The sequence below is a fragment of the Cygnus olor genome, chromosome 1, assembly GCF_009769625.2.
Source record: "Cygnus olor isolate bCygOlo1 chromosome 1, bCygOlo1.pri.v2, whole genome shotgun sequence".
In the NCBI taxonomy this organism is placed as follows: Eukaryota; Metazoa; Chordata; class Aves; order Anseriformes; family Anatidae; genus Cygnus; species Cygnus olor.
The window spans coordinates 65,152,798-65,166,509 of NC_049169.1; the positions used below are offsets into that span (position 1 = coordinate 65,152,798).

Sequence of the window (13,712 nt, forward strand, 5' to 3'; positions counted from 1 at the left end):
TATGAATAGCTTTCAAGCTTGTGACTTCACTTAAGCAAAGGTTAAGAAAACTTCATTCCACTATGTGGTCACTATGGAGCAGTGTCACGAGGAGCAACTAAGATTGCGTTGTCCTAGAACAACATGACGTTGATAATTAGGATGCCCTTCTGCATGATGAAGGGCTTACATACCTTCAAGCAAAGATGAGTAGAGCATGGTTTTAAACGCAGAACTTCTGCATAAAGAGAACCACTCTTCCAGCCTTTAGGTTTGGTAGAGTGATGATTTGCCTAAAGTAATCTGTGGTATAAAATGGAAAACAATGTGATCAAATGATGATACTAGTTTAATATATTGGGTTCTTAGGTTCATACATCTTTGGAGCACAGGCCATGAAAGAATTTTATTTGGGAGTTTGATATTTTTATCAGCTGTCACTGTGTGTTCTGAAGTAATTCTGTAAAAGCAATGATAGGTAAATACTCAAAATATACATACATACTCTTGGGTTTAGTATTTACAGTAATACCTTACTCCTCACTTCCTATTCATCATTGTATTTCCTTTCAAGGAGAATGAAACAGGATAATGACAGTGGTTTGGGCATGTTTTACAATGGGATTAAAAACATCTATCCTTTCCAGAGCTCTCCCCTCTGGTTTAGGGCAGTTTTACCTTACAGTATTTCTTTGATCATTTTAATAAATCAGTGATTTGGACAATGTAATTGACTGTCTAAATCTCATTTAAAATCTTCGTTCAAGGTATAGAGCTGTATTGCTTGAGTGATCCTTAATGATAATGTAAATGAAAATGAAGTTTAGTTTGCTGTGAGGATTTCCTTTTAGTCAACATTAAATCCCCATATTCCCATCCTTTCCACTGGTCTGCCTCAGTGTTTGTCTTCTCTGCTCTCCATTTTCCATTCTTAGCTATTGCAGTGCCGTTGCAAGTTAAGCCTCTCCATTCCTTTTTTTTCTGTGATGAGTATGTGATTTGTAGCACTATACTGCTAAGTGGATGTGTTTCACTAGTTACGGTATCCTTACTCTATGTAGAACCAAAATCAAAGTCTAAAGCACATCAAGAAAATACCATCAGTATTTCTGAGTATGAGAGATCAAATTGCCATAGAATGACGAGTATTTGACAATAATACTCAATGAAACACTGCACTTAGGGTTTATTCAAGTGTAGAAGTTTAATTCATAATTTACTAAGTTTTTCACTTTACGTTTTTTAAGCATTATGTAGCCTTGTAAAGCTTGAACTACTCCAAAAGGAATGTCACAATTTCTTAGTTTTACTCTGTTTCTTATAAAACAGAATGTAAGATCTATGTTAACATTTACTGGTTCCAAGTTTTCCTTGATTTATCAGCCTTTTGTAAGAAAGGGAGAGACTCTTCCACAGTGACATAGTTTTGGTTTTCCGTATTTTGAATGTTTGGATACCATCAATATAAAAATTCTCCTAATTATAGTATTTGTATTTTTTTTTCTGTAAGGAACTTTCCTAAATCAAATCTGCACATATATCAGCAAAATCCTTCCTGGAACTTGGTACAGGAATGAGGAAACATCCCCCAAATGGTTGTGGTTTTGTTGTTGTTCAGTTTTTTGTTGTTTTTTTTTTTTTCCTCCCCAATGTATTTGTATTTGGTGGCTCTTAGGAGGAAATCTTTAGAAAGCATAGTCACAGACATTGCTTCAAAATGTCAGGACACAGCTGAAAGGAAAATTAGCATGATGCTATTCTTCATGATTAGGCCAGGATTTCAACAAAATAGATGTCATTCATAATTAGATTGTGAAATAAATTACCAGCTGATTTTGATTATGGTTCTCAGTGTAAGTGACATTTTATCACATGTGAAATAAATGAGTAATACATAAGCTTAGTGTTTCATTTTAGGAGAAGAGAAGCAGAGTCTAAATGAATTTGTTTTGCTATTTGTGATAGCATTGTTCTGTATTAAATTACATGGGTGAATGAAAGTACTGTCCTGAAGTTGGAAACAATGAATTGTCTTAACAAACAACCCAATTGGAAATCTTGATATTGGTGGGTAATGCATACATGTTCTTAGCTGATAAATACTGGCAAAAACAAGAGGTCAGCAAGTGAGGCTTTAAGATAAAACAGTGATAGAGATGTGTTTTTTTGGATTATGTAATTAACCACTTGGCTCAGATAATGCTGAAACAAATCTCTTATGATCAGCTTTTATACTTTCATTATTTAATTTGCATTTTAAATATTGTCCATTCATATTAAAACCTGTATGCTTTGCAATATAACCAATATCTGTGGGTTAGAAAGAGTGCCTCCTCCTGCGCCCCTCTCTTCAAAAACCCCTCTTATATTGGCCAACACTCCATGGAAAGATTTTTACAGTACAAAGACTGTTTCTGAGTAGATTGGGCTATTGATATTATTAAGCCTCCTCAGAATGAAGTAATTTCTTAAGTAAATTTAACTGTTTTACAGCTGTCTAAGGACGTGACTCATTGCTAATGTGTAATTTTTTCTAAGCAAATACTTTGGAACCGAGACAATGTTTAAGAATGTGTAAATTAGCTCCCTTGAAAATGTGAATTTCAGGTTATTTGCCAACTCAAGAGTCAGTCTACAGTCTGTAGGTCTTTATTCCTTCTATTATTTTTTTTTTCTGACTTGAACTCTGCAAGATTCTCCTTAGAAGCTTATAAGGAAAATGCTTCTCAGCATAAGTTTTCAGAAACTGAAAAGTTTGGTAATAAGATTGAATTTCCTTCAAACCTTCCAACACAATCTATTTACTAGCAGGACAGAAAGACTGCAAACACAATAGTTATATTCTGAGAGTATGATCTGAAACATCTGGTTTAAATGCTGCTTGATATAGGGAATACAATAGCACAGGAAAAATTCTCTTCTATTCAGAAGATGCTATAATTGTAACTCAGCTTATGGCGACAGTTCATTAGTTCAATTTTGCAGGGATCTGTCAGCAAACCGGAGCTACCAGAGGGTGATGAAGTATGTGAGGGAAAGGAGGACAAGAGAAAACAAAGGGATGGAAATGTCCTCAGAGATTATTTTTGTAAACAGAGATGAACTATTTTTCTGGTAGATACAAATATGCTAGCAAAGCACCTTTGTGTGGAAAAAAAAAACAACACTGAAAAGAGAATAGTCTTTTGGATCAGTGTCAATTGTTTGTGACTCCTTCGCCACAGGTACAAAATAATTAACTGTCTATACAAGTTATTAAGTCAGGCTTTGTTATAGCAGCTCTTCTTTCTCCATACTATTCTTTTCTCAAGTCAGTATTATTGCATAAATGTGAATACAAAGTCAGGTCAAGAATAAAATGTTGATTTGATTAGCAGTTCCCCAATTTCTTTTTTAGGCATTGTTTTCACTTCGTAACCATTTCTTCCTTTAGAAGCAGAAGCAACGTGCCTGTTTGTGGTCCATAGATTTATTTGGCGTTGTTGTTTGTTTGTTTAAACAGAAACCACAATAATAAATTCTTTGTGCTTTCTAAGCTGCATAGCTACAAAATGTTTTATTTGTGTAAAACAAAATACTGTAAGATCATCATGCTAATTTCTAAGGATTTTCATCAGATTGGAGATCATGAGAGTAAAAATGGCAAAAAGATTTAATCTTCTGAAAAAGCAACTGTTTTGGTTTTGTTCTTTTTTTTTCCTTTTTTTTTTTTCCACCCATGGAAGTTATTCTGAATTATAACTGGACCTGGGTAGAAGTCAATAAGAATGTACTGTGTGTGATGTACCCCTGTGCTGGAGTTTCCCAATCTCAAATTCTTTTTCAGTTGTGTCCTCCTCCATACTCTCCCCATCCCTTTTAGCCTGTTTCTTTCTTATGCCAGTACAGATCAAGGTGTTAAGGAATCCCATTGTACATCCCAGAATCTCAGTATACTAGTTTCAGCAACATCAGGGCATTTTGAATTGGTATTCTGGTATGATGTTGCAAAGAGAGCGATGTTCCAGGTAAGCATTGAAGTAGGAGAGTGGTAAAAAGAAAAAAAACACATGTGAGGCAAAATAAAAAGTAGTCATGTCTTCAAGGAGTAGCAAGAGGAATGTAAATTGAACAAACAGATTTAGCACTTAACTGAACATTTCACCATCTCTACATTGAAGTGTTAACCGGTAGTCCAGAATTTGATCTTTAGAGAAAACTGAAGAGAGAGAGACAACCACTGGTTTCTTGCATTTTTAGTGTCTTTAATTGACTTAATGCTTCACAAATTTTATGCAATTAACTGATATACAAAGTATTCCAGAATCATTTTTAGCTTGTTCATTTTTATTCTTGTTCAAGAACAAGAGTATTACTTTACAATAGTTTAACTGCATTTATATCCATTGCTTAAATCATAAAGTAAAAAGAGCATACTGAATGCGGATGAACTTTGGAAGAAACTCTCACTTGTGTTTGCCAAAACATTAGTGAAAAAAAGAAAAATTTCTTTGATCTATACTAAACTTCAAAACAGGTTAAAAATCTCACCCTTGGAACAAGACATGGTATGCCTGAAACCTCAGCGTAGCACATTGTTGCTAGTCTTCAAAATTTAACTATAAAAATTAATAGCAAGAATATTACTTTCAGTCTAAATGATACAACTCGGTGATACAAATGATATTCACAAATGACATATCTTATTTCACTCTGGATTTGAATAGCAACACCTTATATTGGAGGTTGAAACAGAGCCAATACACGTACAAAAGATCAAATTTTGTGTCTCCATCCACAACAGAAAGACAATCATAATGATGAGATTTTTAGTATGACATCTATAAAACTAGAGCTTAATCTTATAAAACTGACCAGTAATTTTTGCTTATATGCTGTCATTTTGGTCTCCAAAAGTTACTTTAAAAGCATAGTAATATTTATAAAACTCATAGTAAATTTTTCTTTAACAGTCTCTTGGGATTTAAGGTGACCAACACATTTTAGGAACAAAATTTTATGAGTTCAGTTCCCTCTCAATTTTTTGGTGTAAATGCCTTACCCCTTCTGAAGCAACATTTTTTTGCATATGTTAGATACAATGATGTGATCTTGTCTGTTGTAACTGTTATATTCTCATCTTGATTCTGATGCAACCCCACCTTTCTCAGCTTCTCAGATATCGTGGGATTGTAGCAAAATAAAGTATGACTACAGACTATCAACTTTTTGCAATGGGTTTGTATTCTTACATTGCCATTGAAGGGAGCAACATCTCTTCAACCAGAAAGAATTGTAGCTGTTTTATCATCACATACTTGCTAAGTTGCCAACTCTGTCTCCCACACTATCTTTTTTTCCTCCTCCATGTTGTTATTCCTGACATGGACAGACTCACCTCTGCCTATAATTGGTGAGATTCCGTCATATTCTAGTCAATGACGCTGAAGCTGACATGGCCAATAGTGCTGTTATAAAACCATGGAAGAATTGTTCAGAAAACTCACAACTTATATAAAGTTTTTATTTATTTGTGCAGCTCTGCCATAGGAATAGAATAGAAAACTTCTTGTCCCACCTGGTTATTTAGGTCCTTTTTACAGTACTGCTTGCACTGGATGAAACCTGGGATCAAAAAAGTGGGAGGCTTAGCAGCCTCCTGAGGTATTCTCATGTACATCTGCTCTTGTAATACAGTCAAGGAATATTATCCTATGTTACAGTGATTGTCTTTTATATATTCAGTGTACATTAAGATGAAGATGAAATATTACTGATGAAAACAATCTCTTTGCTGAGCTGTGTTGGGGAAGTGCAGAACATAAGCATTTTCCCCTGTTTATACAAAAAAGTATGGTGAAAGATTTGTCTGTAGGTAAGTGATATAGCTAGTTATTTTGATATTGGAATTACAAACAGAATATGCAATGAAATTCCTCAAGATTGAAAAGGACCTTGAATATGCAAAAGAATGATCTAACTTTTAAAGGGCTCTTAAAACTGTTTTTTTCTTTTTTCATCATTTTGTTCCTTTTAGAAGACAAGCAAAATAGCAAAGAGAAAATTAAAAGTTGGAAGTGAAACATAAATACAGTTAAATCATGTTTCAGTCCATGAAAGAAGCTGTTGGAAGCTGTTGATCTTTGATTAAAAACAAACATTTCGAAGGAGGAAAAAAATATTTTCCAGTAACAGGAAGCAAGAGAAAAAGAAATTGAATTACCAATTCACAAACCCACTGTATTTATTCTGATGCGGAAGTCACTGGCATAGTAGAATTCAGCTTCTTGAGTGTTGTATTTATCCACACCTCAGGGTTTATGGTGGTTCTACAAAAGTTTTTCTTGGCTGAAGCATAGTACAAAGGATCTACTGATAACCTGTAACTAGAGGAATTAGGGAATCTAATGGTCTTTATGGGTCTTAAACTAGATATGTCTAATTTAATTCCCTGAGGTGTTTTTTGTTCTTTGTGTTTGCGTGGGGTTTTCAGTAGGACTGCTATTTGCAAAAAGTAGAAGTTTCCTTGCCTTTGGAACAGCATGCCAGAGGCAACTTCTCTTGCCTCTACTCCTGTGCTTCAGAACTGGAAAGTGAAATAATTGGTTTCACAGAACTAGGAGTAAATCATCCAGGTTGAAACAAAATAGTGCCTGACACCAGGTAAAGTTGGAGAAAAAGATTTCAGTAAATCATTATTGTTGAAGAAATTGCTATGCAGAGCAGATCATTCCAGTGTATGTATGTATACCTTTATAGTAAGCTTAGTGTTTCTAAGCTTCTAGAAGATCCCTGTCTTTACCCTTCAAAATAAGTATGCATATGAAGAGTAAATACGATTAATAATCTAATGATAGTATATATATTTTTTTCCTATTTAGAAAGTTTGTACATAAATATATATGTTTCCTAGGTTTCTAGAACATTTCAGGGAAAATTTGTCATCTTACGGTTTCAAGACTAAACAGTGCTCCTTCAGTTCTTGTCCCTTTCTGTATTCCAGAGGGCTTGGAGATTCCATTGCATTTTATTTCATCTTTCTTTGGGGAAAAAGACCTTATTTTGGTCATCTGCTTTATTTCTGTCAATTATTTGAGAATTTGTTTGGTGTTACTTTTTCATTTTTCCTGTTGTATAGAAAAAGAGGATGATAAAACAAAGATGAGGTACATCATATATTCTTTTCAGTGAGGGAACTCAGACGACTTGCAAAGTCATAATAGCAAAGTCATTTATATTAACAGACTACAAAGGCTAAGTGTAGAATATTAGTTGCTTTTTTCTTCTGATTATATAATTTTGGATAACCTATAGTTTAGCTATTATTTGTTTCAGTGGTGCAGGTTTGGGAGAAAAATGGAATAAAGAAATTCAGTTATTGTTCATTGTGATTTTGTAAAGGAAATTTTGCATCTGGTGTTGTATAAGTGTTTAAATTTGGACTCATGAGTTGAGCCAGTTTTCTGTAGTTGAAAGGCACATCCTTGCTGGGAACTATCAGTTATCCCATTCTGCAAAAGGCACATTTGTAGGTAGCTTTGTTTTTTTTGTTGCTGTTGTTTTTGTTTTGTTTGTTGTTGTTTGTTTTTGTGTTCTTGTTTTAGTTTTTTGTTTGTTTGTTTATTTTTTGATACTGCCTAGGTATTAGTGTGACTTGGAACAGTTTATTGTACCTGCTGTTCCCTGAAGGATAAAGAAAACATTCATTACTCCAGACCGCAAAGCATGTATGTAGACAGAAAGAAAAGATAAGTTCATCCTTTTTGCATATAACCTTTTTTTTTATGTATATGACAGGGTGCGGTTGTAATGGGAAGATGCTTTAGTCATATACAGTACTGTTACATAGCTTTATTTTACTCTCATCACAGTAAATAGTGTTCGTCACACATGTAAATGCATGTTGTGCTTGTGCAAATGGTTGTGCTGCCTAGGCAAGCATCTTAACATAGCTGGTTGTGAATTATTTAGCTGTCTCTTGTGTGCAGTTTGCTCACAGCAGAAAGTCACTTTGCACTCTCCCCTCTCCGGCCAGTTGGTGCCTTTGCTGGAGTGTTTCGCCTCTAGAAGTAAACACAAGTCTAAGAATAGCTCACGCTTCTTTGTAGTGTATTTTCATGGCTGGCTGTCTAAACAGCCAGTCTGTCTAGACAGCTGACGACACTGAAAGCTCCAAAGGTCGAAAGCAGCCACATAGGCTACTCTCAGGGATGTTACCTAGTTGGTAACTGCATGTGTGGGCACCATGAGGGCTTCCATTCACAACTGCTGGATTTCTCTCTCAGGCTCCGTGTGCTACATGCATATGCTATTAGGGCATTAAATAATAGATAGGAGTGCATTAAAAAGTTGGAATTTTCAGTTATTTCCAAGTCACATGAGATGTTACTAGGTTATGCTTTTTTGGTGCTCTTCAAAATTTATGAAGTCATTTCTGTTGTGCTCAATTTAAAATTTTAAGCATAATTTGAAGGCCTAATACTTTTCCTCTAAGAGAAAACAATGAGGAAGATAAACTAAAACCAATTTTAGTACATTCCTTAAAAACTGGGGGAAAAAACAAGACAAAACATGTATGTTATTCTACTGCTATCAGTAATATATAAATTGTGTATAAAGCTGGATTATAAGTTTACAGGTGCTTACATAAGAAAAATTAAAAAACCCAACCCAGTATGGAGTATCTTACACCAGGAGATTTCTTCAGTGGCCCTGAGTTACAGAAGACCCTTAGCAAGGGTTTCCCTGAATTAGGTGGTTCTTCCCTTCTTCCTCCTAGCTTCCACGTATAATAAGTTACCATTTTTTGTGACTAAATGTTCAGCCTCTTGCAGAATCTTTTAAATATATCGTTACTGATCTAGACTGTTTCACAAAACAATGGTCCAGAGGTGATTTTAATAGAGAACAAAGTAGTAGTTGATGGCTTTAAATACCTGTTTGCTCTTAGATCACGTCTCAGTTCTTCCAGGGTAGAGCAGTAAAAAGTGGGGATATTTGATGTATTTCCAGTAACTGAAGAGCTTCTAACTGTTGTTAGACAGGTGAAGCAAAAAGGCTAGTAATGCTTTCAAAAAGTTTACTAAATAATGGACTAGATAGTCCTTGGGGTTGTCTTATTGTATAAATGGATTTCAAATAATATCCTGCTACAATTGTTTTGAAGATAGGCACCTTACTTGCCACATGTCATTCTCCAGTGTATGATTTATGTTTGCTGATGCAAGAAGAACCTGTCAGCAATAACAGCAGAAAGAAAAATCTATACCCACTTTAATCCTTTGCTGATAAATTTGTTTTCGACAGGCAATGATAATGTGCTAATGTGTCTGTTCTTTATGATGCATGTGTATGTATAATACGAGTTTACCTTTGGGTCCTCTTGGTCTGTCAAAAGATATATTCAGATCTCATAAATCAATTGAATTCTACATCTGAAGAAAACAAGGATGATATATTTTCTACTCAGAGAATGATGCCTCGTGCTAGTATACCATATAGCAAAACACTTCGTAAGATGAAAAAGCAGCGTACCAGTATTGTGGAGAATGCATCAGTATCAAAGGAAATACTTAGGAGAATACTTAACAGATTCTTAATAATTAAGAGCCTTTTTTTTTGTTTATATCTTCAGTAATGTTTTTCTCAGCTTTTATCCTTTCATAATGTTATTACATCAACAGCTTTTCCTTAATATCAAACCTAATTGTTTCCTTCAAACATCCTTCAATCAGTGCCCAACGTCCTCAGAAATTAGGTATAATACCCTTTCTTCATTTCAGTTTATTTTCCTTGATAAATATTTAGACTTTCTTGCCCTGAGTTCTATCCCAGTTTCCAAAAAAGTTGCTGATTCTTTGTTAATATTTGATGGTTTTGATTGCATTGCTTGATGTTTCCACATAAGATTATAGAAATGATGCCCTCACCTACTTCCTTTGTTTTAAAAGCATTTTTAAAAATGTAATATTTTTGGATGATTTGGATGGTTTTGATCACTATTTTCTTAACATTTAATTTTCTTCTTTAAGATTGAAAATCTTCAAGAACAGTTAAGAGACAAGGAAAAGCAAATGAGCAGCTTAAAGGATCGAGTGAAATCTTTGCAGGCGGACACCACAAATACTGATACTGCCTTGACCACGCTGGAAGAAGCACTTGCAGAAAAAGTGAGTTTGACGCCTAAGTCCCTTAGTGAATAAAGGTCCTTCTACTAATAACCTCTCTATGGTCAGTTTTACTATGTGTTTGTTGGGCTCTGCATAAAAGAAGTCTTTTATGTAATATAAGTCTTCTGTCGGTGACAGCTGAGGCATCAGGAGTGATGTTTCGGCTGAGGTGCATCTCTCACTAGAGGGCACTGTAGGATATTCTGAGTGGCAGCCTGGGCTGCCGTCCTGTATAGCAACACGCAGTGTGATTGTAGTACTACGAGTAAGGCTTGAGGACAGAGCTGAGCCACAAGCTATTTCTCTAGTCATCAGCTACTTACCATATTTTTTTTTTGTGAAAGAAAAATGTGTTCTTTATATCATCTTATATGCTTGGGTCCTGCTCATGCTGTCCTCTGTTCGCATGGTACATCTTTGTTGCTCTTGTGGGATGCGCTACATCGCAGCTGTGCATTCATCTGCTTTTTTCCTTCTTTCTTTATAAAGTCTGGCCAATATCTAATTTCATTTTATGTTCATTCCTCAGATATTTTAATAATAACTTTATTTTTAAAGTTTAGCTATATGAAATTAGTTCCAAGTATTGAATCAAAATGCATAGCTATCCTGATGTAGCTGTATTTCAGTCTCACTTCATTTGCAGCTTTTTTATTCTCACTGTATTTTTGTATGCTTGCCCAGTTCTCAGGAGATAGTGACTGAGGGAACAACCTTGTCTATTCTGTTTTGGTGGGGCGGTTCTTAGAATTTCTGTATATTTTTTCTTGATCCCTGGAGAACCAGGGTTACAGCACCTGTCAGATTATATAAATGTAAATGTAAAGCTATGGTAAAGCTTTGACTGAGCCTGGGGAGTTCGCTTGCACCTCTTCAGCTTCCAGGATAACCAAGGCTCTGTTGGTATCTGGTATATAGCAAAGTTGTTTTATTGCCTTTCTTACCACACATTGATCCTGATGTCACACAGGCACTACACCCTTCCTATCTGAAGGACCACAGGCTTAACTGTATGCTTCAAAAATAAGACTTAAATAAAGAAGCAATACGTAACATGTTCTAGTCTAGGGTAATTTTAGTAATCATAAGCAGATAAATTTTGTTACACTTTAGCAGTAATGTGAACTTTCAGGTGCAAAAAGCCTGATGTTTTTTAGCAATGAATCCATCGATTTTTCAAGACAAATTTTCTCTTTCTTGAGGATCTGTTATACAAAATCAAAATAAATTGCAGTATCCTACACTCATCATTCTCTACGTTATGTAAAGTGTTGTGATAAGAAGCCTCAGAATTTGAATGACTAAGATGGATTTTCCTCACAGAGTTCTTTCTTTTGTCAGGAAAGGACCATTGAGCGCCTAAAGGAGCAACGTGACAGAGATGAACGGGAAAAACAGGAAGAGATTGACAACTACAAAAAAGACATTAAGGACCTTAAAGAGAAAGTTGGCATTTTGCAAGGAGATCTCACAGAGAAAGAGGTTGACCAGCAAAATGAATCTGTTATATTTGAGTTGTTTGTTCTATATGTATATATTATATCTTAGATGAAGAAAACTGTTCCTTTACAGTAAAGGTCCTTCAACAAGTTTTTCTAGTAAAAATACATCGTTAGAAAATTTTTCAAATCATAAACATTTCAGAACGATCTTTTTATGGATAGCACACAGTCCCATTATTAGCAGCAGTTAATTATACCAGCGAATGTCCAATGGTCAATGATAGCATTTACTGGAGCAATGCTTAAAGACAACTGAGAACAAGCTTGTTCCTGGCTAAATATAGAAGAGGAAGGACAGAGGCAGATCAAAGCTGTGGGCACAGAAAGCATACAGATAGTAGATAGTGTTTATGCCTTTTTGCCAACAATATAACTAGTTCTTTTGACTCACAAGAGTCTGGTTTTGGTAACTAGGTTAGTTGTTGTTAATGAACCAACCAGCTAGAAAAGTTAGCCTGATTATATCAGAGATATATCAAAGTATTCTGTTCCTTTCTTGGAATAATAACATTCAAGTCTACTTACAATATTATTTCAAAACTATCAAATTAAAATGATACAAAAAACGCATCTAGGAGGTGCTACAGGGAAGTCAACATTTAACAGGAAAAAAAAAAAACAACACAAAAAATGGTTCAGAAAGCAAGAAGTTGAGATTTCTTCTGGACACGGGTGGCTTAAATCAGTTTCATCGCATAGCAGCTCTATGGAAAAAAAGCTTTGAGGAGACTCAGGTTTAGATACAGTGACCAAATCTGCTAAACACATATGACTTTTGAATATGGTTTTATTTAAAAGATTTTTATCTTACATATGACTTTCACTGAAGAACTAGTTCTAGTTTGCAAAATCTTTGCAAAATCTTCCATCTTTAAAAATGATTTTGGAACAAATTTAGCAATGTTTCATTTTGATCCCAAGAACCTGAACTAAATCAAGCTGTCTTAAGTCAGCTCTGTGAACATCTAGTGAAATCCCAACAAAATATATTGTTCTAAGTTGGATCCTGAGCATCATGTGAAGGGGTAGGAAGAAAATGAAGACAAAAAAAAAAAAAAAAAAAAAAAACCTAGCTGTTACACATAGAAAGTATTTACTTGATAGCTATTTTGCATCTTTTATTTTAGACCTCGTTACTGGATCTGAAGGAACACGCTTCATCCTTAGCTTCATCGGGACTGAAGAAAGATTCAAGGCTCAAGACACTGGAAATTGCATTGGAACAGAAAAAGGAAGAATGTTTGAAGATGGAAACTCAACTGAAGAAGGTAATCTTACTTCATATTTATATATGCAAAATAAACATCAAGTGTTAGACAAACTGTCCAAGCCTACACAGAAAACTTTGGGTTTGTGAATTGCTTTTCAGCAAGTACTCTGGAGCTGTGTCCATGCAAACAATATTGCAAGCTAAGCCTATCAGAAAGTAACTTTCAGACTGGTGCTAATTTTGGACTTCATTTTCATGCAACAACAGTGCTATTGACTGTGTATATTTTAACATGTACTAGAAGTTAGACACATAGTTTGCTTCAGTACAGTTCCCAGTAGCAATTGTGCCATTAAACTGGTGTAACAGCTAACATTTTAACAGCCAAACATTTCACTTATAAATTATCAGCACATGTAGGTGTTAATGTGATAAATACAGTTGCATGGTTGGCACATGGGAATGCGTAAAAACAAATGAAAAGAATATCACCAGTGAAGTGTCTAATCTTTTGTTTTAATCTCATTGCCAGTCGCAGTTGATAAGCAGGGATATGCAGTTTAGCAGAGTAGGACACCATTACAGGCAAGCTAATTTATTTGAATAGAATCTTTCAAGCATTCTTTAGTTTAGATGTGAGTAGCCCATATACTACATTTTTTAGAGGAATATTAATTTGATTTTAACTTACAAGAGTAGGTAGTAAAAAAGCACAAAACACAGTAAGCAAACTAGTGATAATGGTTTTATTCATAAAATTAGAACAATACAAAATACAACATTTGAAAGAAATTTAAGTTTTAGATTATGGAGTCCTAGTCACTTCTTTATACCTAGCTGGGAAAATGAGGTGTGCATGTGCTCTCTCTAGTC

General features: G+C 34.8%; 1 protein-coding gene across 13 annotated transcripts in view; it reads left to right on the forward strand.

The window, feature by feature from the left end:
• Positions 1–13,712, forward strand: part of ERC1 (ELKS/RAB6-interacting/CAST family member 1) — a 307,076-nt gene that overhangs the window by 105,339 nt on the left and 188,025 nt on the right. For all 13 annotated transcript variants that reach the window (XM_040562356.1, XM_040562365.1, XM_040562386.1 and 10 more), the window contains 3 exons: positions 9,990–10,127; positions 11,469–11,609; positions 12,757–12,897. In XM_040562356.1, coding sequence (XP_040418290.1) covers positions 9,990–10,127; positions 11,469–11,609; positions 12,757–12,897 — 420 coding nt within the window. The remainder of the gene's footprint in view (positions 1–9,989; positions 10,128–11,468; positions 11,610–12,756; positions 12,898–13,712) is intronic.